A 27,255-nucleotide genomic window follows, 5' to 3' on the forward strand; every position below is an offset into this window, starting at 1 on the left:
TTATAAATATAAAAATTGTATTATTTTTTATTAGCGACAAATATGTATAAAATATACATGTAAAATAGGTATGAATCAATATATTTATATTTACATAAATATATAAATTACACATAAATTCATACTAAAATAAGCTATATAAGTAAATATACATTTATATAAATTACAAGTTTATACTTATTTTATGAATTTACGCAAAATTGATTTCTTCAATTACATTGAAATTTTGCATGTATATTAATATATATATATTAAATGTATTTTATATGCCTTTAAAACTTTAGATTTTTTAAATTATAACCTCTTGTGTAATATTTTAAACTTTAGTTCTTAATTCATTCCTTTTATTGTCTTATAAATATACAGTGGAGCGCAACATACTGTTGTTATTAAACGATGCACAAACTACAGAATAATTAATAAAATTTAAAAATTGCTAAACAGTTCTATAATTTCTAACATTACAAATATATTTACGAAATATTATAAATAACGCAAACAAATAATGCCTATTGAACAATAATTCAATAAATAACAATTTTGCGATTAATTTTATCAAAGGTTTAAAATAATTTCGATATTTCGAGGAATGTAATTTGATGTTCTATAAATAGCAAAGTGCAGTCATTAAATCTTGACCCATTCTCGGTCTTCACATGATCGAGTGCATTATGTACTAGTAGCTTCTAGAATCAAAACAGCCTGAAATTGCATACTGCATCCAACGAAATGTATCTCTAATCTAAAGTGCATTTGCCAATGTGTATTTTGTGCGAATAATATGTTCTATCTTCTCGCTGAGTTATTTTTAAGTCTTTTTCACCGATAATGCAGTTTTGTCAAAAAATTAGCGTAACGGAACATGTTACATTGCTTATAAAAAAAATGTTAAAATCTGTATTGTTATATATTAAATTAGTGATTTTTGATCTAATATTTGCAATTTAAAGCGAGATCTAATGTAATTTGTTATAATTTAACTTTATTTAATTATATGTTGCTTCAATCTGCGTGCGTGCAAATGTATACTCTCTCTATCTATTGTTATTACTTATTCTAACATACTTATACTACATTATTTATTCTAACATACTTTAAATATTAGTTCTTTTATAATATATTAATTTTTTCATATTATGTATAATTTTACAAGCAGAGCTAAAATAATGTCTTAAAAAATTAGAGTTGTTTGTACAAAATAATATATTAAAATAAAAAATGCGATTAAGAGTAAAATAAAATAAATTTTGTCTTTTTACTTTAATATAATATAAAATAAATTTTTCTTTTTTCAGGTGCACTTTTCTTAGTTTAACATACAGTAAACTCAATTTTTGTTGGAAAGTAAAACAATTTATGAATCATAAAACAGAATATTTTAATTAAATGTGACTGTATGTGTATATTTAAATACAATTGATTTTTATAAGTTATGCAGTTTTGCCTGATTTTCTGAACGAAGATTCAACCAGTGCGATCGATTTTGTTGTCTTTGAATGGACGTATGTTGGTCCCGTTATCGTTTCGTCCGAGTGGGTCACCGGCACCTCGCCAGGATTAACTCGCAGCCGTGCATCGAACTTGTTCCGTGAACGGGCCGTTCACGATGAGGCCCTGGTGGGGTCTTACAGGGCCGGTTATTCTCACTATAATAGCCCCTCAATTTTACATACGGTCTTTTACTGCATAAATTTCAAATTTTTGCACTATAATAATTAATAAAGAATCATTGTTTTATATTATAATAGAAATTTCTTAAACAATTAAATATTAAATTCATGATTTTATGGTAGAATCACAATTAAATAAATAGTTAAAAATCAAAAATTAAAGCAATCCCGTTTTTCTGCGATAAATGTAGAGTTATAATTTTAATTTTTGTAGTGCTACAGCTTGTATATTACGTAGGAGGGGAAGCGTACATAAGACCTCGTATTCAACCGGTACTGGGGATCAGATGAAGTCTGAAAGTACTCCGCGTGCTTGCCTTTGCCAAGCATGTCCATGCATTATTAGTATCCGCGCGATCGAGTAACCTGTCGCACGTTTCTCGGCGATCATCGATCATTCGCAGTGAAGATTCAGTCAGCCTGCAAACAAGTTCTCCTCACGAGGTGCTTTCAATTCGATCGAGTTCATCAATTTATCCGTCGTCCTGAGGAAATCGTGACTCTCAGGATCGTTTCGCGAGGATCGACGGCACCTCAGGATCCTCTGTGATAATTGAAACTGGATTGACAAAAATGAAGATCGCCACTACATTGTTCTACTTCGTGGTCGTCGGTAAGTAGTTCATCTTTCTTAAATGACGTAGCTTATGGTTTATTTATAAAGAAATATTGCTATACTCACATTTTTAGAAAAGATAAAATAAGAATATCATTTTTAAGAAGATTCTTCGAATCATGAACGCGATATTGAATTGTTTTACAAAATTTAGGATTAATTTTCTTAGCGATACTTATAATAAATTCCCCCCCCCCCCCCTTCTTCTCTTTTTGATATTATAATATTTAAACTACTATATTGTAATTTTAATAACTAAATGCTAAATTTATTTTACTAATTAGATTTTAAGTTTAAATTTTAATTTATTCTCGTTGTGAACTTGCTAATGTAAAACCATCCAGCTACGTCACGTTTAGTACATAAGATGCGTTCGATTTCCAAATTGCGTTGTGTATGATCGTGTCTTAATAACAAAATTATATATTTTTTATATTATAACATTAAATTACAATATTGTAGGTGCATTTCTTAATTAAATGATAAACTTTTCTTATTAAATTATTAATAATTTTTATTAAACGCATAAATATATGATAGTAATTTCACAAAATAAATTATCATACGTTAAGTTGTTAAGAAAGCATTAAAGTATTAAACAGTAGTATTAAATTGACATATTGATTAGATGTCATTAAACTAATCAAAACTGTTTTGACTTTTGCAATAAATATTTGAACTTTCTTTGCTTCTTTTTAAAAAGATATTTGTACTTATAGTGCTTGCACAGATTAATTGCAAAACTTAATTTCTGTATTACTTAATTATGATATTCTCAACATTTTGCATATTGTATTAAGTAGATAACGAAAGACATTGATCTGCAGTAGGGCCGGATTTGAAAATCGATCGCAAAAACCAACGGCGTTTTTACTGGGCAGTTGCAGGTTGCTGGGACTTTCTCTCATTTTTTTTATTGTGCCTTGTATGAATCGCATAATTTTATTCTGTGCTATCGATTCTGTGCGACGTCTGTACATTCTTGACTGACTGCATTACTTACGCTGTACTTCGATCAATTAATATCGTCGTACTTCTTCCTATACTAATAGCCTCGTATCTCTTTAGCGGAGAAACTTCTCACTCTGTGATAAAGTAAATCTGTAAATATGGTTCCTCTTGTGCGACTTTACATCAAGCATTTACATTTTTCATTACACGTCTCTCAGAAAATACACGTCATACTTACATACGTGAATCGTGCAAAAATAATTTCCTGCAATTTCACGCTACTGTTTGCGATGATCTGAGCGTGACTGCGATGGTTACGCATTGTGAAAAAGTAGTGTTTCTCGGGTCGATACCGCAGTACGTTGCACTCGATGCATCATCATAAGTCATGAGTCAGAATCATCAAGAAAGGATATAAAAATTTTTACAGATTCTTATGCGATGACTTTTTTGCCGTGTTAAAAAAAACAATTGTGATAAAAATTACGTTTCTGGACAACAACAAATAGCAAATTAAATATTTTGTGCAAATATTACAAAAGATAATATTTATCTTACAATGGTCAAATTGTAAATATGTACGCTTAAAATAATTTGTAAGTTGTAAAATAATATATACAAAATTGAATATAGTATTATGCGTTTCAGAAATGCATTAAAATTTTTTTAAATACGCATGGCATCGCAAATTATTTATCAACTTATAAAGCAGAAAGAAAATCATCGAAACTACTTAATGTACATATCATATATAAACATGTGTACATAATGTGTAAATATTAATAACAAATGTATAATTATATACACTGTGTCATTTGCAAATAGACGTCTTATTTTTTTTAAATATATTACAAAAATACTTAGGAACGTCGTAAAATGTAAAATCTGTTTTATTTTATTTAATAAGTAAAGCTAAATAATTGTCATTTAAAAATTTTCCATGTTGATTTATTATCAATGATAAAATTTTAAGAAAAATATCCAATTTAAAAAATTAAGAAAGAATTGTAATATCCAGTTTATATGATTTTTCACTTTTACAAATTTTTGTTTTTATTGTACACAGATATTATTGTTTTGTATATTCTTAGAGAAGAAATATTCCTAATATTACATACTATTAATTTAATATGAATAAATAATTTACGCAATTTAATTTTTTAGAGATTCACGTAACAAAACATTTCTTACGCGATGTATTGTGCGCGTAACAAAAATGCATAACGCAAGTATGCGGTCAAAAATTAGTGTAGTGTAGAAAAAAGTATCGCTATTGATTTCCTGATGATAGAATAAAGGATAGAAAGTGCAAAAATATCAGGTGCACGCGTCGCAGAATGTAGAGTGGAAAAAATGGATCAGGGAGTCGACGAAAGTAAGCAATTTCGATCGTTGGACGATTGTGATCGAAAGTGATCTAGAAAAAAATGATCAAAACCGGCTTCGCTTCTTCGACTATAATTCCATATTATTGATAGCAGTTACAAAAGTATGGAAGCAGTGAGAAATTGATCGGCTTTGTTAAACCTTCTGTGAAAGAGAGCGTGAAATGCAAATTTTTTTTGCATGCAACATAGAATTTGTGTCATCGAATGTGATGCGTAATATAATTAAAGACTACGCCAAAAACTTTCTCCAAGATTATCGGAAAAGCAGCTTTCGTACTTATATCTATCTGTAACACAATGGTGAGTAGAAAAGTGATAATATTAGATCTCCATCCCGAAATTTTTACTTCGGTAAAGTGAAACGCGCATTTTTTTAACGGTTGAATTGTACTGTGTGTAATATGAATTAATCATTCTTGAATTAAGTAACACACTTCTGTATTAACGACTATCTCTTTCTGGATTATGATCTCGCTGATACAATAGATTGAAAAAAACCAGATCAATGAATCTTATCTTCAATTATTGTACAATTCAAATAATAATAGCGTAATAATATAAGAATCAATTTTATATATATTATATATATAATATTTTTCTCAAGCAAAAAATTCTTAGTAAAAAAAATAATTTATTTAATAATTAGTAAAATATAGCTTACTTTTAGTTGCAACTAAAATCAATATTTATTAATTTGCTATGTATATGTAGCAAAAATAGGAAAATGTTTCGTTCAATAGTGATTTTTAAATGGCAACATCCGATCAAAGATAATTTGAACTTACTTCGAAGAATGGCCGGTGGTTTCTGTCAATATATCCTTTTACCAAGATTTATTACATGCGTATTTGGGGAATCAGGCCAGCGTCTATGTAAATATCATCTGACCATACTTTCTATTTAGCTGCGTCCGACAACGTCATTCGCACCGTCATTGAATGCTGTCATTCATTAACTTGTAATTAACAAATTGAATTTATTTGTTCCTCAGCCGTTAAACAAAATATCCCGTAAAAATTTTACGTGTCTGATGTTTTCCCCAGTAAAAAAAAACCTACAATTTATTTTAATATAAAATAAAGAAATATTGTGGATGGTAAATATATAATCTACTTTCTTCAGAATCGAAGACTGTAATCAACAGATCATGACGTACACTTTAACAAGTCTTTAATGCTCATTTTATCATTAAGAATAGTTAATGTTCGCAAGATACGATCAATATTACTTTCTAATCGATTTCCTCTCGTTCCATTTATAATCGAGGAGTCCGTTTTAATGGAGAAAAAATAGTAGAGTAACAATGTCAAAGTGAGACCGACAGTCAAGGTGAAGGCCAACGTTGGGAAAGTATTGCACGATTTGCCTGTCTATGACTATTGTTATGTCGTTCGACGCAAAGATTCCGGTTAAGCGCGCGCGCGCGGTCGAATAAAGATGAATTTCACCATCGTTCGTACGATCCTGAATAACTCTTGAGAATTGTATCGTGACTTGTTACATCAGATAGCTCTGAAGAGCGGAGGCAGTGAAAGTGTCTGTACCATCAAAAGTTACAGTCTCTATTTTTCGAACATTTACTATAAATAATCTTACATATAAAAAAGTTGGTTTCCAAATGACGAAATAATATCGATAAATTTCTAAAATATTAAGACATATATATATATGTATATATATGTGTATATATACATATATATATATATATTATAGGCAATTTATCTTATTTCTTCATCGAGTATAAAATTGCTATATTATAGATATTAATCAATTCTTTTTCTTTTTATTAATAGCATGCAATTTATAAATCCAGACGCACTGAACGTTGCTTTGAGCAAAATAATCAATATAACTGCGCAGCACCTAATTTATCACAGTGAAATTTCGCGAATTCGGTTCTTTTTCTTTTGTTTTTTGTTATTACGAGTGACGCACACGCGATGAGTTATTACCAGAGTTTTGAAAAAAGGGTTTACGTTGTATGCTCGTCGGACCGGAACGGCAAAGTTTCTACCGAGATAATTTTCCACATTGCGAAACGCCACTCATTTCGCGGAGTTTTGTATGTCACAGTGCGACACGATTGTATAATGAATCCGATGCTAGAAAAGAGCCGATCGTTTCGGTCTCTCTTTTGGCCATATAATAACTACGGTAATAACGAAGTTCGTCAGAACGAAACAATATTAATAACCGCTGCCCCGCTGTAATTATTAATCTCATTTCTGCATTATGGCAATTTGTTCCCTTTGTCGTGCGTTGCCCTGCACAAAGTTTTTCATGAAATTTTATTAATTTCTATCCGGCTATCTCTAATTGAAAAAAAAAACAGACGATCTGTCGGCTCTCTCTGGTTTGCGAAACATCTGAAAATGATTCATGGTTAATTTCTGCATTTTTCTTCTTCGTGATTAATCGATTGTTAAATGGCAAAGATTCTTCACGCGACAAGAGTACATAACATGTTGGATTTGATATTAAAATTAAGCCTTTTATAAATGTTGATCATAACTTACACTTTCAATCATGGTTGCAAATATATCCGTTAAAAGGCAGAGACATTCGCGAAGAATTCTCATATTTTATTAAGAAAGCAGTTCGGCCGTGTAGGAACCATACAACATATCGTGCTCGGTCAACGACAGGGCGTTTAGCCAGGTTTTAAGTCGGTCACTAGGCTATGGGCCCAATGGCACGCCTCTGACTCCGCAAATGTTCCTTATTCCTTGAACAAATTCCGGAAATACCTTTCACGAAGTTTCGGAGTACTCGTTCGATGATATGAAGAAACGAACTTTTGCAAAATACTTTCAACTCATTTATGTGCGAATTGTTTTCATATAATTCAACAATTAAGTGGAAGAATAAAATTCTCATATGTTTTGTGAGAATGATGGATATCCCATAGGATGAATTCCCATACACATTTGTGAGAATTATTTCAATGATTCTGTGTGTGAATTACGAGAGTGGTTCTCATTTTAAATATACACATAATGCACAATAAGATGAAATAAATAGAAGATAAATGTAAAAGAAATTATCTTCAACGTTACAATTGTTAAAAATGGTATTGCACTAAATTATAGAAAATATAAATTGAAAAGGGAAAATATTATTGTCATTGAAAATAGAAACTGCTGCGGTGAAATTAGAAGTCGATTTGATGAGCAATTTAATGGCATTTGGCCTAGAACTGAGAGCTTATTTCTAAGACGCTTAAACAAAGAGAAAACGCGTAGACATAAATCACGATTATTTTCGGATCATAATGTTTATGGCGACAAAATTATTCATCTTTTAATACTAAAGTGTTTTCCGAGAAAAGAAATTGGAAGATAAGAATTACTAGATTATTATATAAATATTGCGATTTATATTATACAACTGATAAACTTTTATTATTACAATTAATTACACAATTGCCATTAAATAATCAATTATTTAAAAATTAAAAAAATATATAATTTGTGATTTATTGTGTACACAAATAAAATGTTGTAAAAATATTTTAATATTGCTATTATCAAATTTATAAAAATTAATTCAAGTTCCGTGTTAGACGAAGATTCAGAAATTCACAACATTTTTATTGAAGACTATTTACCTACTATCTACCTGTTTGCCAGGCAGATATTAAGTACGTGAAAGTGTATATCCTGGAAACGTGACGTCAAAAGAGACAACGAAGGATCAATAGCACAGAATACGCGGACATTGATTGCTTATAAACCTGTAGCCTGATTATTCAGCATTACGACTTTTACTTTCTATCGAAATAATGTTTATTTTTATTATTTATATTGCAATAAAAATTTATATATTAAATTATTATATTTTTTATTTTTGTTTCTAATTAAAAACACAAATTAAAATTTTTTAACTTAATTAAATAAATCAGTTTAAATAATCAGTGTAAAGAAAAAGGAGAAAAAGAACTGTAGCCGTGTTGGTCATGCCGAAAACTGTAATTATAAAATGATAAAAGTACGAACATTTTTCTGCCTGTCACTAAGCCTTCATGAGTGTAATATCAAACCTTGAATATATACTTATATACTTATATACTTATAATATATACTGAATGAATATATACTTATATACTTATAATATCAAACCTTGAATAATTATTGGTCTTGTAACAAGTTAAAAACTTTGTACTTTTATTATATTATAATATACGGTTTTCTTTCACGAACAACAGCTTTTTGCTCTTTTTTCTTTATAACAATTATTTAATTGTCGAAACCTTTGGATCTTTTAATTAATCAATTTAAACTTTTTGTATCTATTATCTAATCAGTAGCTACTTGACAAAAGTAGTAAATTAAAATCATACAAATCTTTTTTAATAAAAAATGCATGTGAATTCGAGCTTAACATACACCATTAATATAACATGCAGCTTTTAAAACAATTGATATTTATTCACGAAATCTTGCGATTATGTTGAACATATGTGACGAGTTATTTGAATCGCGTGGATCATCATTTCGGATCCAATGGATCAGAGGAACGATCCACGGCTTTGTTTCTTCCCGTTCTGCTTGCAGGATGTACGTGGCGAGAGGCGCTAAGCACATGTGTGTTTCAATCGGACTTCGGTTTCGTGCTAAATTGCGCATTTCGGAAATCCGGGCTCTTCCGGGTCAGAAATCTCGGAGGTGTAAAAGGTTACGTCGGTCTGGGTGAGTTGAATTACGGGAGCAAAATTGCGATTTTAATGATCATGTTGTTGGGTTTTCGATTTGGTCGATCAATTTTATAGGAGATTGTAGAGCAAACGAGTAGGCCTTGAGAATAATCACACGGATCGACGAAATACATCTGTTTACTTTCAAACTTACACTAAAAAATTAGAAAGTCTTTAAATTGTAAACTCAATATTCTATTTTTAAACATTTAATTTATTAATAAAAAATAATTTTCTAATATATATGTGTATTTAAATTTAATACTTTTAAATTAATTAATTGTAATTTAAAATTTAAGTAGATTTTTATTGATTAAGATAAATTATTTTATGTAATAACTGATTAAAATTATGTACAAAGTAAATTAATTAAAATTTAAGACACTAAGTACTTTAATCAACTTAATATTTGATTCAGTTTATTTATATTCAAGCTAGCTTGGTATTAATTTTGCAAATTTACACAGTTGCTATAATCAAATATAAATTAATCTTATAATTTAGTGTCACTGTGTGTTTCTAAAAATTTTTTATCTTAATACATCTTTTTATAATCTGCCTGTTTTTGCAAGAAAATTAATTACATTTGACTTCTTGATGCATTACGTAAATCGCTTATTGTTACCCAAGTTGGTGTAAAAAATTATGCTAATCGTTTTACGTATAAAAAATCTTTTTACAAGGATTCTTAAAGAACTAATTGAGATTCTTATCATTTGATATAAATTAGTTCTTGTATGTTGCATGGTGCGAACTTTGAATACGCAATGAGGTGGATAAGCGAGACTTTTTGCAGTATTGTGAAATGCTCTCTGTACAAATATACATGTAACAATTTCTAAATTATACGTGACCCAAAATGTAATTTTGTTCATAATTTGAAATTTGCATAATAAATTCCTACCAGTTTGGCTTCTGGTATTTATATTTATGCGCATCTTTTTCAAAAGATTGAGTAACAATGTAATTTGAATAATATAACAATATTTGCCAGTGCGTATTGCGTGCGAGCTAGTAGAAACATTTATTGTGTCACTATGTCGGAAAGTGCATTGAATCGCGTGCAATCGTTACATAAGGTATCTTATGACTGAAAAGATGTGATAAGTACATCTAAGAGACATGATGATTGCCATGTCATAACGGCTTGACAGCAAATCGAACATATGCAATTCTGTATGCCATTTTCTTTTTCCCGTCAATTATTACAAATATTGATAGAAACATTCAGTTTTATACTACTCACTTTCACGAATATACCTATATCGAATTGTTTTTGTGTTCTAATTTCTTACGTAAATAATTTTATCTCACTAGTTAATTACACAGAAAAATATAAAAACTATTATATTAACATTAAAGATTGCGATTTACGATCAATAAAAAATGTTTTAATGAGTATTGATTGCCTTGCGGATATAAGTCTGATGCAGAATTGTTCAACTTGAAGCGTGCATTGGATGCTGCCCATCAACAGATTACTATCACACTTTCACATTTTTAACGACTCAGTGACAAAATGCTAATGATTTATTCACCGCCTTGACCCGACCTAATTGTATCATTGATTATCATGAAAGAAGATTTCTTTGACGAGGGCATGATTTGCATTTTAACACAACGTAAGGATTGAAAATGTCAGCAAACAACAGACATAAAAATGATTCTAGTGATGCAATGCTTTTTACACAATATCCTTTGGCTTTAGGCCGGTTCAATACACAGCTATATTAGCTACTATTTTCCGTTTCACTTGAGCAATTATGTTTATGCATTATATAGTGTTAGCTAACGCAGGCTGTACTGACATACATAAAAATATAGCCACAGGGAATCTAAAAATTCTTTGTAAATCTGTAAATTTTTAATTTGAATGAAATGTTAAAAAGTGTATATAATTTTGTCAACTTATATATAAAATAATTCTAGAAACGAAATAAAATGTAGAAAAGGAATTAGAAAAAGGATATCAGTGCATCAATAATGATTTTCTAAGCTAACTTAATTCTTCATGTAGATACATTTATACTTTTGTATCTATTTTCTTATGTCTTTATTCTCCTAACCTATTTATCAAAACTTTCTATCAAAGTTTTCTTTTGTCTCCTCCTTTTTGTAAATAAACTGAATCGGCATATTGCTCCTCTTACATTTCTTCAAAATATTTAAAGTTTATATGCAGAATATGTTATAAATTAAATTTAATTCAACTTCGCCTGATTATAGGGTTTTCCGTTGGTGACGAGTTAGGCTTTAGCCAATCGTTGTCTAATTTGGAAAGCACAAAAAGAAGAAGCGTGCAAACAAACAAAGTTAATGGGCTCTTACTTAGTCCTTTAAATACGGTAAGTAAAACTTTCCAAAATAATTCAGCGACTTTACTTATATCAATAACAAATGCCAATTATTTATAAAATAAATAAAATATTTTATTACATATAGCGGAATAACCGTAAGAATCGTAAAACTTTTTATATAAAATAGTAATTATATCTATATATATGTACGAGAATTTGTAAAAAATTGATCAAGTCAAATAAATAAAACGGCGAGTTTCGCTTATTCATTATAATTTTTTGTATTTCCCGCTTTTCTTTTTGTCAAAACATTTTGCATCGGTACTTGTGTTACGATCTTAAAATATCATTTACTTTCGACCGGATAGTTTATATGTAACGATACATATCGCAAGATAAATGATAGTTACGCTTAAATCAGCGCATGGAAAGTCTAACGCAAAAAAAAGGATCATCATGAAAGCACTTATACGTTTTTCATAGCGTTAATAAACTCGCTGAAATTGATTATTCCTCGGTGCATAATTTAATTGCATCTCGATGTAACATCTTCTCAATTTCATCTCGCTCAGCTATAAGCAACAGCTGACTTTTCTATTCTAACTTTTCATTTCACAAACGCTTTATAAAGGAAAATAAAACGTTTAGTATTTTGCAATTAATATTTTAATCACACAATACAGTGTATTGCAAAATTTTCATTAATATATAATTAATTTCATTAATTCTTAAAATAGTGTAAAAGTCGAAGAAGAAGATACTAAATATTAGAAACGTCCTATCTCTCGATATTATACAGTTCAGGTTCTCACGTGTGGTTGCCTAACTGTCTTGTATTAACTTTGTAACCGTTTGCGTGCGAGCACAATGTTTCCTAAGTTTTATTTCACTCACTTTTACTTATTATGCTTCTCGAGTGGGAAAAAGTTTACTGAAGCGTAACGATTGTAAAATATTGGCGCTTTGTTCGTTTGACATCTTGGGAGGAATATCTAGGTCGGGCCTTGAATAAGAAGGATTGGTTTTTCTACATTGCTGCAAGAAAATACGGATTTATATCGCTGTCGATATCGACCTTGTCGCAACCGGTACATGAATGTCGTTCTAGTTCGCATTCACGTGCGCCGTATGCGTTTAATGCACGCGTCGCGATTGACATTTTCGTCAGATAGCGATGACTTTCTCACAATTGTGTCCCGGGAATACGCTGTACTGTTGAGAAACTAAACATCTAAAAATAAATTTAACCTTTAAAATTGAGGATTTTAATTTTTTTTATTTTTATCTGTTTTATTAAGATGTATATTCATTGTTTTCAGGCAAACAGTCGTGATGACGCACGTGCGGTATCACTAAATACTCGTCAAGTGCCACCCTTTAAGCCCTTACCAATCGGAGGGGTGCGGCCATTGGCTCAGCAACCCGAACGTCAAAAATTAGTAGTAAATTCAACGGCTTTTAAAGCAGTGCCAGCGATGCCGCTGGCACAGCAGGAAGCGCTGCGCCTGCAACACCAACGAATTCATCAGGAAGCTAAGCTGAAGCAGCAGCAGAGGATACAACAAGAAGCGTTGGCGCTGCAGATATTGAAGCAGCAACGTCTGCAACAACAGGAGGCTATGAGGCAGCAACAAATGCAAAAGATACAGCAACAACAAAAGCAACAGCAGATGCTCGCACAACGGCAGCAAATCATGGCGGTACAAAATAAGAAGGATCAAGTAAATCCAGTAATTCTTTTAATGTTTAGAATTTTGTTTCAATATTTGTTTCAACGTGAGAAAAAGCGCTTGAAATAATAATATATATCTAATTTTAGTATTAAATGTGTGTGCACATATTTTCAGTTTTTAATTTAATTGTTTTCTAATAAAAAACACTTGTGTACACATTTTTTAGCACCGCAATGAATCCGTACGTGATTACTGAAGTTATTCTCAAAGCTGAGTAATGATATCTCTCAAAATTTACTCTGCGTTCGTTTGTCATTTAGCAACCGCAAATAATAACAGTGGCGGGAGCGATGCCGAAGCTACCTGGTATCGTAGCCGCAGTTTCGCCGGGTTTAGTCGAAACCGACGTCTCGGCATTAAAGACCACAACTAATTTGGCCTCATCGAACGGTGCTTTGCCACCTTTCATTGCGATGCCGCAATCGTCGGCAAAGCTTACAAACAGAATCAGTAGCAGTGCTACTTTGCTGCAGGATTCCGATAATGAAGTATCGAAAGACGATTTCAATCAGGTAATTATATGTGTAATAATCTGATGCTACTAAAATTTTACCAATATTGTTATTATGTTATTTTTAATATTATGCATCCAGTTATTGTGTTATAATTATTACGTGAATTATTTGGAATTATATCTTATATAAGCTGTTCAAACTTTAGCTCTCTTCGATATCGTATAGACAGAAATTGAAAAAGTGCGCTTGAAGGGATTATAAATTAAAAAATTATTAATTATTATTTTCACATGCAGTTACCTTTGCCAAGCGACGAGATGGCTGCTTCAGTGAATGAAATGACTTTACTCTCACTGCAGCCTGTCGGAACTGAAAGCAGCCAATCATTACCTCTTCAACAAAACGAAAAGCGACAGTCTCTGCCTGACAGTTTACCATCCTTGGCTCCCATTCAGGGAATGGAAACTTCTTTGAAAGCACTTGCGGAGGCAAGCAATATCACTCTAGAAGCTTTAGAAGCGGCAATTCTTGTGAGACAACAACAGCTTCTTAAAAAACAGCAAGGACCCACGACAGCAAGTACCAGTACTACAATAATGCCTACGGCAGCGTCGTCTAAAAAGTAATCGTGTTCAATTAATATGTTTACTTTTTATATGTTTAATTGATTACGCAAGAATATTTGATTAACGCAAAGAAATACAGAAATTTATTTCGCAGAAAACAAGATAAAATATACATTTGTATATTAATAAAATACATAAGTTATTTGAAAAGTTCTCAGAATAAGATCGAAAAAAGATTCATATCTTTTTAAAATTTTTATTTTTTAATATAATGTTCCATAACTTCAATGCACTTAAATCAAATGCTCCAAAACTATTATATTATTATAAAATTCCAACTTGCCAAGTTCTTAAAATTACGTACGCTCAATATTCTGCAGCTCGATAAAAAATATTTTTTGCAAAATTTGTAACAAGTGTCAAAAACTACAACATTTTACTTATAAAACACGTGAAACTTCAAACGTTAAAATGCTTTTCTTATTTTTCGTCTGCGATGATTTTTTGCTAAATTTGAGCGATTTGAAAATTGCTCAATTTTGTGTGTCTAAAAAGTGTTTCTTATTTTTTGTGGAGCAGTGTATATACTTTGTTTCGAAGCTTTTTCAAATAACCTATGTAAATAGTTAAAATTGGCAAATCAAGATAAAAATATAATTTTTATGTTTCTTTCAGTAAGTACAATTCTGGAGCTACCAAAGTAATGAATGCGCCACGAGAATATTATCCCGTTGGATACGACAAGAACTTCGACGATAATTTTGCAAGTCGCGTCGATCTACCTGACACGAGCTTTTATTGTGGCGATCAGAAACATTTCCCAGGTCTCTATGCAGATGAGGATCTCGGGTGTATGGTAAGTTTTTTCAAGACTACATTATATCAGACATAAAATAAATTAAAGTAATCCGTAAACAAAATTGACTTATCTTTTCTTACATGATGAATTTAGATCATTAATTAGATTATTAGATTATTAATACGTTTGAATATAGAAAAGCTTTTTATTCTTGACATTTGGAGAATTTTTTAAATTAATTTTCGTACAATTAGGTGTTCCACGTTTGCGCACTAACGGACGACGGTCTGATCATGAAGAGTTTCCTGTGTCCGGAATCGACGCTGTTCGATCAAACAATTCTGAAATGCAATTGGTGGTTTTACGTAGACTGCAAAGCATCAAAGGGCTTGTACGACAGCAATATACCTATTAGCAAGAGTTACCAGTTGATGAAGGCTTTGGCCTTTTTCTCGGCGTATAAAAATCATGACAACAGCACAAGCAATCCGGAAGACAGCGAAATTAGTTCTTGAATCAAGTAGCGAATTTATCAAAAATTTATAGAATTGTAATCTCGTCAAGCTCAATATTCTGTATCTGGAAATCATCTTGTTTCCGTGATTCTCACCTAGTTTTAAGAATACGTTGAAACTTTTATCTGTATATACATATATATATATAATTTATTTTATTAAGAGAAGACGTATAGTATGTTTTAGAAATAATGTAAATAGTACACATCCTGGCTCTATCGGTTGTTAAATAATAATATGTAATATGTTTTTGCGAAAAATCCCGCTTTCCATTAAAATCGGCGTGCGATAATGCAAAAGAAGCAGAAAAGCAAATGAGGGTAAGTAAACAACGGGGGAACTGAAAAAGCGCAAAATTTATTAATGCTTGATATACATGTATGATTATGCGAGAACAGTGCGGATCTAAATGCTGCGTCGGATCGCTGCGATTAAACGGATCAACAATTATGCACGCGATCGGTCTCCATGTTCTCCATCAAATAACTTGCTCGAACTTACCAGCAAAGTCACAGACTTCGTATTAAATTGCTCTGCAGCATGCATATCTACACTTCTACACACGTAGAACGTACAAAAGTTTCACTGTTTATTTATGATCAAAATTATCAGTAAGTGGTAAAAATTGAGTTTTAATTGGCGATATTAATATCTACTGTGAAGGCACGTCTGGCATGAAAGAATCGTGATTGTCGAGAAATTTCTATTCCAAATCTTGCTTGATTCGGGAACACGATAGACAGCAAGATTCTTGATAAAATTGATACGAGCAGAGCCGAGCTTGCGTGACTAAATTACAATTAGCTATTTTGTCCTTGCAAAACGGATTGCTCTCGACACCTAAAACAAATAATGGAATGTGGCATGTGGATTTATTATTTTATATAGGTATTATTTATTACGTCCAGGGCTGATTTGTGAAATTTACAGAATATTTTTGTGTAACAATTATCCGATAAATTTTAATAAGTTTTACCATTTGTTATCTCGGGATCGTCCTGAACTTGCAGAACCCTGTGAGAATTTTCGGACGCGCGTAAATCGTCTTTGCAAGGATAATCGTTGCATGTCCTTCGAGATACCGGTCGGTCATCCTCTCGGCAGTGAACTTCATGAGAGTTTGGTAATTGTCCGTCCGGGTTTAGACATCGTACTTCACGTTTCTGAGTACCTTTGCCGCAGGATCGTGAACACTACAAATTACAGAAGCGAATCAAAAACTGTTACTTTTTGCTAAATTCATAAATATTACCGATGTCCAGTCTGATATGAACCAAGTAGACGTGCAAGGACGTTCTCTACAAGGTTTCCTAGTTTCCGGCTTGTTCGCAGGACAATTCATGTCCAACACAACGCGTAGAGAGCCTCGAAGAGTAGTAACACATACTACATCTCTGACTTGCTCACCCAAGTCGCAGCTTGAGGAACACTAAACAATATAAAATTAAAAAAAAATAATACAAAATAATAATTAATCATTAATTTAAAAAAATATATTTCCATACTACGCATAGAACTATACATATGTATTTTTCACTAAAGTTGATACAGATATTTTATTTTATCTTTATTTTTTAAAATTAATTTAGAATTTTATTTGCAATACGAGTTCTTTTATTATGGCTGGTGTTTTGTTTCGAAAGTTTCGATATTCGAACTTGAAAAATTCGAAGATTCGAAGCTTCAGTATTAAAATACTCGAAGACCGAAGCTTTTAATTTACAGAAAAAATAATTTTAAATAGGAACTTGCTATTATTTTATATAATTTTTTATTAGATAATTATGTTTATCTGACCTCTGTCCACGGCCCCGTGAACCATTGACCGCTACAGGTCCTGTTGCTTAAACAATCTCTAGAAGTTTCAGGTCGATTCGATTCATCACAATACTCGTCGTCAGAGTTTGTCTCGCACAGAACTCTCCTGGTCTGAACTCCAGTACCACATTCCGCTGAACACTAAAATCAATAAATTAATATAATTAATTAATATAATTAATCAATAAAATCCTAAATTGCTGATAATAATAAAATTAGTACAATTGTGTGTGTCTGTATGAAAAGTAATGTTCTAAACAATACGCTAACTTCACATTCTTATATTATTTTTGGTTTATTGCAAGAATATAAATAATAAGCTAATTGTTAATGTTAAGCTGATATTATGCATGTCTCGTTAGAGTGATAATTTTAGTTTTTGTAAATAAAACATTTGTAAATAGGCTTACTTGGTCAGACCATTCGGTAAATAACCATTGTGGACTCTGAAGCTTTGCAGAAATAACGTTTAATGGCGTTGGTTTTGCTAAACATGATCCTAAGTCGCACGTTTCATGTATCTCGGGCTTTTCTGAGAGATCGCACGGAGCACCTTGAGTAATGCAAGTTACAACTCGCATTTTCTTTCCTACGCCGCAAGACGTAGAACACTTTAAAACACACAAAATTAAAGAATTGCAATTTGATCGAGATCCACTTTTTAACTTAAGGACGACCGCCAGGGATTCGTTCTTAAATTAAAAGAATTAATAAAAAGATTTTTTTTTTTATTATTTTGCATCTCGCGAAAAAATAGTCTATCAAACAAAATACTATAATTTTATATATCTAAATTATCTATTCAATTAAGCTAAATTAAATATTTAAAATAAAATATCAAAGTCTACAGCTTGGAAATATTGTATCATTCTGTTAGTGCTCGCAATTTATTGAATATTGAAATTTATGTGACATACGTCGCATGCTTTATCCTCTTTACTTATATAGCAAAGTATCATTACAAATCGATTTATTTCACTAGAATGTATAACAAGATAAAATTACTTGCGACCAAACGCCCACAGTCCATCGCGGTGCCGATGTTTGCGAAGACGCCTGAGTCGGTGTTGGCCTAATCTCCTCGTTGCACGCTGGCATTTCGCACACTTCGGTTGTCGGCAGATTTCTTGGATCTGTGCAAGCCCCGTCGGCGATTCGCATCGTTAATGACGATTTCACCTCCTGCACGCATTCAAGTTCGCGCGTGCGAACTCCACTACCGCAGGAAGTGGAACAATCACTCCATGGTCCGCCACGCCACCTTCGAGAGAGAAAGAGAGAGAGAGAGTACAGAGTTCTCATAGAATTTTTACACAGATATTAAAGATTGCTAAATAGATAGAGCGTTTTAGATAATTAATTTGATTCTTGCAACATTTAAAAACGTTTTCATTAATTGTTCGCGCAGCGGTAATAAATTTTTAATTTACATCTTCCTGCAATCTTACAACAATATATTTTTTTACAAGTAGTTTTATCTTTGTTAAAAACTTTCCGTCGTAAGCTGATATTTTCTTTAAAAAATTTGAACGTATTTAACAAGATGCTATATAATTGCGATATAATTAAATTTATTCGAGGCTATATATTTTTATAGCACCATTATATATATAATATCTGTTGTCTTATAAATTAAAGCCGAGTTACCTTGGTGGACACGGCCTGGTGTTGCACCTGAGACGAATTTCTCGCGGTCGTTCCAACGCGTGGCATCTCTTTTCCGGTACTTGCTGCTGTGTGTGCTCTTTGATACACAAATGCCTGAGTGTCTGTACACCTTATGTAATACACAGAAGCCCTTTGTACCGGCGTATCCGCACAAATTGTCATAAAGCAAACTAATTACTAGCTACATTTTGTTTACCTCCGCCGCATGATTTGCTGCATTCACTGTAGCCAGTTGCTTTCCAGGTAAATTTTCTTCTCCTGTAACGTCGCGATAGATACGGCGAGGGTGTTACATCACTTATTGTAGGCCCGTTTTCAATTCTAAAATTAAATTGTTTGTGTTTGTAATAAAAAAAATTATGCATAATTAACTATGAAATACATTAATAAAAACGCAAATTATTGCTGATTTATGTGACAATGCTTCAATTTCTTAGATTAATTAAATATATGTTGATGTATTAAAAATAATTTTACCTTCTATTTTGTAAGCCAGGCTCGACACCATTATTGGAAACTATAAATAAATAATTCTTTTACAAATCAATATCATTAGTCCTCGTTATTTTAAGAAAATTGAGTTATACTAAAAATTTAATTTCTCTTTATTAAATTCTTTTGTATTATGTAAAATAAGTTTTAAAAATATAAGCAAAATTAGTTATCAAAATCTTTTTAAATATGCACGATCGATGAAATATGTACCTGAATTGTGCGTGAGATGAGTGCTTCTTGGAGAATTTCCGGGAATAACGTATCGATAAACAATGCCAGGATTTGGTTCTTGATATAAAACCTACGAAATATAATAGTAATCGAAGAGATACAATAAGTCATTCCAATACGATAATATACGATAATATACAATAAGTAATTCGTATATTATTTTAGTCTTAAAAATTTTAACACATGAAAGTAGAATGGTAATTTAATTTCACTAAATATAGCATCTACATGATTTATGATGATCGTGTGGCGGAAAATCAGCGGTGAAAGGGTTAAGTGGAACTCGGTTGAACCTATTAACGCCCACGATTGCCCGCGCAACAATGTTTCATATCGCCGCTCGTGAAGCACCATTGTTACGATCGCGTAATAATAATATCTACAATTTGACTGAAGGGTGCAAAATATTCTACAGAGTCGCAACTCTCACTACACAGACAAACATATCAACATTTACTATTGATTATATTATTTTTAAATGCAGATATGTTTATTATGTCTTGGAAGCTTGAAATATGGATATTAAACGTTGACGCTCTGTTCCATCACATGGGAACGGCTCCCACTTACTTAAACTGCCTCACATGATTTATTAATATCTATTCACTTTACTTACCATGACATCTATGGGTTCCTGTAATGGACCTGCGGCAGAAAAGCTTTCTAAATTCTGAGGACCCTGACGAAGATAAATAAACGTTGTTCCAGCTGCCTTATACTCGCCGGACCAATTGATAGTGTAATTCCCGTTCAACAAATAGCTGCCATCTTGCAGTCTAATAGCTGCAAATTTATATCACTTTATGTTTTTTTTTTATACAATAAAAACTAGAAAAAAGATATTGTTCTGAATAATATTTGAGATAAAAATATTTTAATAAAATTGACAAAAAATAATTAACCTAATTTGCATCATATTATATATTTATTTCTGATAAAACTTTTTCAATCTAATGTAACTATGTAGTTGTCTTAAAGGCATTGCAAACATATTTGACTGGCTGGATCAAAAAGTCACTTGATGACCGCATTTATTCGCAAATAAACTACTAGTTCTATTGAAAGAGTGGCGATGATCTTCGACACATCGATTGACACGGATCACGCCAAAGCCGGCAATCACGATCGTTTAAGCGAGACTTTACGCGTACAATGGCGGTCGTTTATGTGCGAGTTACGGTCGCGCGCGATTTATGTAATCCACATAGCACGGGCCGGTGCATCTAATTTAGTGGGACAACGGACTCCGTTCCATTTACGACGCCGCGACTGATTAGATTGCGTTTCTGTACAGACGTATTCTGCGCAAAGTAAATGAAAAAGTAAAGTGAAAGGGAAACGAATTAAAAGGAGTCAAAACACGTGCGTGCAGTAAAATTTATTATAAAATTTATTATAATATATTATTCTTTTATATCAGATCTTTATCCATCTTAAAAATTTTTAATTATAATAGATTTAAATTATAAAAATTTATGAAATAAAGTTTCATATGCATTTTTATGTTTCAATGTTATCTTTGTATTCTCAAAGATTGTGGATTTAATTTTATGCAGAGTGATTTTCTGCTGCCTTCGAGTAATCTATCTTCGCAGATTAGGTGAGGATAATGGGAGGGTGTATCGCGTCGGCGGTAATGAAAGTTCCGACAGCATTGTTAACGATCCGACTAATCACGCGCTGGTGATTCGTTCGCTTATCGACGACGCGATCATTGCATAGGAGACACAGCGATTATGATCTGTTGTTCGCATCCTGTGAAAGGCAATCATTACGTTGCTCTGATCGAGCGATGAATGGATTCGAGCGGCATTGAAGGCGGCAATGATGATTGCTTCGTTGCAAATTGAGGCTCAATTTCTAATCGAATTCTGATTATTTGACTGCCAAAGTTAAAAATAATATTTGTTTTAAGCATTGCTACAATAAATTTATCGTTGTTTATATGTTATTAAAATCACTTTAGAAAATAATAACACAAATATCAATTATTTTTATTTTGTTACTATTATTATCATTAATGTTTTTATGTCCTCTTCTTTTATTTTTGTTAAATATTAATATGTTATAGTATTATCTCTTGCTAACTTTTATTAGCAGCTAAAATCTTACAAATTCGAAAAAGCTAGAATAGCTTTTAATAAAAAATAATGAATAATAAAATGAAAATGAAAAGATTGAAAATCAATTACTGCCGTTGCAAACATTTTGTGGTTTTTCTTTTCTCATCCATAAATCCTTCAAAAAGCGTAATCTCAAGAATCCCAAGAATCAAAAACCGCGCACGCCATATAATAAAAATATTGCAGGTTACGTAAAGTATTTTAATGTTTCGTCTTAGACACGCCACGCACTGTTTAAAGAGGAAAAAAATCAATTTATTTTTGCAAATTCAATAATCGTAACCGTCAATAACGATTTGCGTTTTCTTGTTTTATAATAGGCAATTATTAGTTGTCAAGAGTTTTTCTCAGAAAATGACCGAGACGAGTATTGCGAATGATTAACTAGATGATTAAGCCAACGCAGTTATTTTAACGCATAAATCTGCGTCTAATAATCTCCAATTTTTTTGTCATAAATATTTCTTTTGTAAATATAAGAGTAAGAAATCCATAATTTTACCGCGGAAAGTAGTGCAATTTTCATTTCCTTCAATCGTGCTTAGTCATTTTCGATTTCATAAATAGAGTATCAGCTGCAAATTAATTTTTGCATGTAATCACTCGCGGGGCGGCGATGATCTTAATCATCGGGCGCGGTCGCTATTTAACGACCACGCCGTATAACGGGTTACCGTAACAGTGAGCATAAACGGTGAGAAATCGCGGTAGGTGGAAATGCATTCCTCGCAACCGGTTAGTTGCATTTTCCACGAAATCCAAAGCGATACCACTGAATTATTCTATCTGGCGCCAATCGTGCAATTAATGTTAGCATTGATAGGATCTGAACGTCATTAAAAAGAATCTACCAGTCACGACCTAGACACGTAACGATCAATTTGCATTGCAAAATATACAAACTTGCACCGACATCAATTTATACTTAATAATAAAGCACTTCCAATTAATTTTATTTTACTTTCTATAAAAAAAATCATATACTTTGTAATGCTGCCGTTAAAAGAATTATTACAGTCATTAAAATATGTTATAAAATATTACCAATAAGAAATACTTAAGAAACAAGATAAAACATTATTTAAATAATTTTATAAATAAATGCAAAGTGCGCTTAAAACGCGGAGTACAAAATTTGACGTGAAATTAAACGGAAATAATTTTGCTATCTTAATCATCGTGCATTAATGGGGATAAACTGCCTGTTTCTCTCACCAAGATAGTTTTGCGTGTGACGGAGTTCAGTCACGTTCAATGCCAAGGCGCCACGCGGGACCACCGCCACCAAATTGTAGCCCGGCTCCAAAGTCGGCTCCGTGAAAATTCCGTCTATCAGATGACCGCTGCCAACTCTCACACCACACTGAAACAGTCGATATAACACGTGCTCGGCTAAGAAATGCGCGAGAAAGATAATAAATTGTGCAGCTTCGTGAACGGAACATCAATCAAAGCTTCAGCATCCAAGATTAAAGCTTGAGCGCTCTGTTAGATCGCCGATGAATAACGATCCTGGCTGGATCCTTATATTTTCCCAGATGTTGAAGTGGAATTAGCAGAAAGCATGAATTGCCGTGCTGATGCGAATCTGCGAAATGAATTAATAGGAAGCGACACACCCACTCTCGATGCGCAGACAGGCGATGCGCTTGTACGCTTGATAAGAATCTCGATTTCCGTGTCGCTAGTCGCACATTATAACCGATGCATTAAAAAAAAAAAATGGCAGAACGTTTTTTTAGACGGCAAAGTTATCTTCTAATTGGCGTGTCGCGATTTTTCATTTCCAGAAGACCGTCGTGAGTTTAGCCAGACGAGATGGCAGAGTGCAGACGGATCGAAACGGTGGCAAATCGTCTAAATTTACGCCGTGACAGTCATAATTTCGCATCACCCTTTCCTCTGTGCAACGCACGAACGAGCATTTTGCATTTGCACGGTTAACGCACCCACTGTTACGCTAACGCATAAAAATAAACACTAGTCATGAGTCGTCTTGAAAATTAGCACAAGTGCGTAAGAACACTTTATAGATGCGTGATCTAATACATATATTTTAGCACCAAAAGCAAATAAATCAGGAACAATGACGTGCCTCGTTCAAAATAACAAACAGAAATCGAACTTAAATAAAGAGAAGGGAAGACATCCCGCGTAATTATTAAAGCGTGAATTGCGTTGGATCCATATTTATCGTGTACGTTTCTTTTAGAGTACCTTATAAAGATATCGAAATAGCAGCGAGATCTAGTACATCGAAATGGTGGAATGTTTTGGCTTCCTTGCCAGATTGCTGCGTAAGATCATCAAGGTTAATGAAGCGATCAAACGGTGGCTGGAGATGCAAGATGCGCGATTCGACCTGAATCGCGATCAAAGTATTATCACGCCACACGATGCCACGTGGTGCTATTCGTGGCACTCACGAGGTCTACGTAAATCTCGTTTAATCTACCGCCAGCTTCCTGGATTGCTAGTGTCTGTCGCGATAAATCATTTTTCCAACTATTGCTCCCACATTGCCTTAATATCATAAATGATTTTGTTTATTAATTCTAAAATTCTGTCAAATAATCAACAAAGTTCGTGTAGATTCTCATAAACTTCATTATTCAGCAAAATTCGCGCGAACTTTATTAGTAGAACTGATATTCAAAAATTTAATTAAAGTTCTATAAAGAATTATTTGTTCCGCTAAATGTAAAATGTGTGGTGCATTAAATAAATTGTAACGCTGTAAGCTTAGCATTTATGTTTCAAAAGTTTCTTTAGCAGCACAGTTTTTACTCGGTGTCTAAAATATTTGCAATATCATAGTTCGACGTTTTACATGTCACGTGTAATGTAATTTTAAAAGAGTGACGGGGCTCGATCGAGACCGGCTGTCCATTTTCAACCAGGTCTAATCGACGAATTGCACATCAAGCCGCGCCCAAACTGACACTCCTCTCTTCAATTGGATTAACTCGGGATGAATGTCAACTTGCTTGCCGTTTGTATACGCGAGATCGCACGATGTTAATTGTATGAATATCGCATGAGTGAATTCATAAATCGGCGACGAACAATGAATGCACAGTGACGTAGAACGTTCGTTGCTCCAACCGGAATGTGAAAGAGAAAGAATTACCCGCAAAAGTAATACAAACAATGATATAAATAAGAATAATTTTCTAATTTAGATTCCGTTGCGAAATGATTGTAAAACTTATCACCGTGTGAAATATATCAAAATAATATCTCGAAAGTCAACAAGAAACAATGTTGACAATAAATACATCTTTGCAATCATTTGTTTTGAAGTTAATCAAGTAAGTTTTCGTAGTTTTTAGAAAACTGTTTAATTTAAACAGATACTCGCTATAATTAGAGTTTAAGCATAGTCGCAAATATGTCACTGATGTTCTTATTCTGGAGGCAATAGTGTGAAACTGTTCGAGTGAAATAATTTCAACTAAGAAGTTATATTAAAATTTATGGAATCGCATCGTACATCGTAAATAACAATGAACATGCCATAATTCTGTCGAGTCTGCGTATGTGTAGTTCCTCGTCTGGCATCAGGTGTTTACATTGCGATAAAATAACGCGTGCGTATGTACACTCGGCGCACCGCTGAGAAACATATACGCGATAAAGGGAGGGGCATCTTTTGACGACTAAATGATTTTCTCGGTTACCTCAGAGATTATGTGTCGCGCGCGTGTCATTCTTCTCACCTAATTAACCGCTTCGAGTTACACGTTTAATTCGTTAATTTAACAGAAAAAAACGATGCACCTCTGTATTTATTTTAACAAAATTAAGTAAATGAAGATTCAAAGGTAGAAATAATTATGCATCCTAGAATTAATTTTTTGTTCAAAAATTATAAAAGTTTTTTCGAAACTATATTCAGAAATGAGATAAATATGAATCAAATGTCGGCATCAATTTTTTTGATAAAAATAATTTTTATCGTTATATTTTATGCAATAAATTTTTTTTATTTTAACGTATGACATACAGACACACGCAACATACACACCGGATGAATGGCGTACAAAAACGCAGTCTAGGAGATCGGATGCACTTCATCAGACTTCTAAGCGCCGGCTTAGCCGGATTATGCGTAATGTCACCGTCGAGAGTGATGCTGAATGAACCCGAGACAGCGCGGCAGTGCATCTCCCTTTTTACGATAATCAAGATCGACGGCGTTGAGCCGATCGTCTCACGATGATACCCAACATCGAATCTGTGCTTAGCGCTTATTTTCGGTGCGTTATTTTCGTGGCCACTCAAGCCGTTAAATCCCCATCACCCTAAATGCGGCACATAATGACGAACCTGCTGTATTTTATATACCGCGATGCTCTTTTTGTAAATCCGCCATTAGATCAAACATTTAAAATTCTTCTTAAAGTAGCTTTCTGCGTTCCTTTGTTCGCTACTTTTGATATTTAAATTAGGACTCAAACAAAAAATCCAAACGCATTGTATGTTGAAACAAAGTTTGGAGCAAAAATACTTTGACCGCTTTGAATTTAAATAGTTTAGACATAAATAATCTGTAATGTCAATTTATAATGTCTAAAAATTTGAACAGTTTAAACATTGAAAAAAATGAGAGCAAGTAATATGCAAAATAAACAGCTTTTTGTTTCAACCTAAATTTACGTATGTGTCAATTATATTGTCCATATTTTCAATTTTATAAAATTTGTTCGTAAAATGTTTAAAAGAAAAATTTAGATATGAAATTATTTTAATAAATAGAATCAAAGCGAAATGCAGTGAGCAAGAACGTATTTAGAACACATTTGTTTACGAAGACATTGAACAGATGCCTACAAATTGTGCATAATATAAATTTGCAATGGGCACAAATGAGATAAGTATGCATTAGATGTATATGCTAAAAATATATTCCAACTGTTCAAACTGTTTAACTCGAAATGTCTAAACTACTTGATGTTTGACCTCGAGATCCAAATTATCCAAACTGCTCAATTATCTGAAATTGCCGACTGTTTAAGAAAAATGTGATTAATATAATTTGAAAGCAAGAAACTTATGTTAGATTCTATACGATTCTATAAATAATAATATGCATTCTATATCGATCGATTTACATAAATATACATTGTGACAATTTTTTTTACACCTTACACGGTTATAATCTGAAGAACAACATAAATTTTCATTATCCTTAACACATTGTTATTGCATACCTTTAAAGTTCCTTAAAGCCGGAA

The 27,255-nt window shown here is 32.4% G+C and overlaps 2 protein-coding genes and 1 long non-coding RNA gene across 7 annotated transcripts in view; 1 reads left to right on the forward strand and 2 right to left on the reverse strand.

Moving 5' to 3' along the window:
- The first annotated feature begins 1,647 nt into the window (after window positions 1–1,647).
- LOC105667849 (mind the gap) lies at window positions 1,648–15,917 on the forward strand. Of its 3 annotated transcripts, none has more exons than XM_067349794.1 (8): window positions 1,648–2,283; window positions 9,179–9,313; window positions 11,545–11,663; window positions 12,935–13,336; window positions 13,609–13,860; window positions 14,100–14,425; window positions 15,045–15,225; window positions 15,423–15,917. In XM_067349794.1, exons 1-8 carry the CDS (start codon window positions 2,244–2,246, stop codon window positions 15,681–15,683), a joined length of 1,716 nt encoding a protein of 571 aa, XP_067205895.1. In that variant the 5' UTR covers window positions 1,648–2,243; the 3' UTR covers window positions 15,684–15,917. The 3 variants fall into 3 exon arrangements, with proteins under 3 accessions (XP_067205895.1, XP_067205896.1, XP_067205897.1); XM_067349795.1 differs by having other exon boundaries at window positions 12,935–13,315; XM_067349796.1 differs by lacking the exon at window positions 9,179–9,313.
- On the reverse strand, window positions 15,360–15,717 carry LOC136998012 (uncharacterized). The gene is made up of 2 exons (XR_010888596.1): window positions 15,577–15,717; window positions 15,360–15,509 (listed from the first exon to the last, which is right to left on the reverse strand). It is a non-coding gene; the product is annotated as an uncharacterized lncRNA (long non-coding RNA).
- Window positions 15,918–16,021: 104 nt separating the features above from the next.
- loh (lonely heart) overlaps window positions 16,022–27,255 on the reverse strand; it is a 93,798-nt gene continuing 82,564 nt past the window's right edge. For 2 of the 3 annotated variants that reach the window (XM_012359924.2, XM_012359925.2), the window contains 12 exons: window positions 23,234–23,381; window positions 20,512–20,678; window positions 19,875–19,965; window positions 19,647–19,686; window positions 19,366–19,490; window positions 19,149–19,278; window positions 18,507–18,762; window positions 17,912–18,112; window positions 17,481–17,642; window positions 16,936–17,112; window positions 16,660–16,876; window positions 16,022–16,523 (listed from right to left, as the gene is read on the reverse strand). In XM_012359924.2, the coding sequence (XP_012215347.1) occupies window positions 16,387–16,523; window positions 16,660–16,876; window positions 16,936–17,112; window positions 17,481–17,642; window positions 17,912–18,112; window positions 18,507–18,762; window positions 19,149–19,278; window positions 19,366–19,490; window positions 19,647–19,686; window positions 19,875–19,965; window positions 20,512–20,678; window positions 23,234–23,381 (1,851 nt within the window). In that variant the 3' untranslated portion in view covers window positions 16,022–16,386. The remainder of the gene's footprint in view (window positions 16,524–16,659; window positions 16,877–16,935; window positions 17,113–17,480; window positions 17,643–17,911; window positions 18,113–18,506; window positions 18,763–19,148; window positions 19,279–19,365; window positions 19,491–19,646; window positions 19,687–19,874; window positions 19,966–20,511; window positions 20,679–23,233; window positions 23,382–27,255) is intronic. The other variant, XM_067349793.1, reaches the window with a different exon arrangement.

This window comes from Linepithema humile, chromosome 2 (assembly GCF_040581485.1).
Source record: "Linepithema humile isolate Giens D197 chromosome 2, Lhum_UNIL_v1.0, whole genome shotgun sequence".
Lineage (NCBI taxonomy): Eukaryota > Metazoa > Arthropoda > Insecta > Hymenoptera > Formicidae > Linepithema > Linepithema humile.

Bases quoted from the DNA above. Each gene is read 5' to 3' on its own strand.
- LOC105667849 (XM_067349794.1), top strand. From the start codon at position 2,244: ATGAAGATCGCCACTACATTGTTCTACTTCGTGGTCGTCG. The intron at 11,664-12,934 runs GTAAGTAAAACT...CATTGTTTTCAG, and splicing joins TACTTAGTCCTTTAAATACG to GCAAACAGTCGTGATGACGC. The intron at 13,337-13,608 runs GTAAATCCAGTA...TTTGTCATTTAG, and splicing joins TACAAAATAAGAAGGATCAA to CAACCGCAAATAATAACAGT.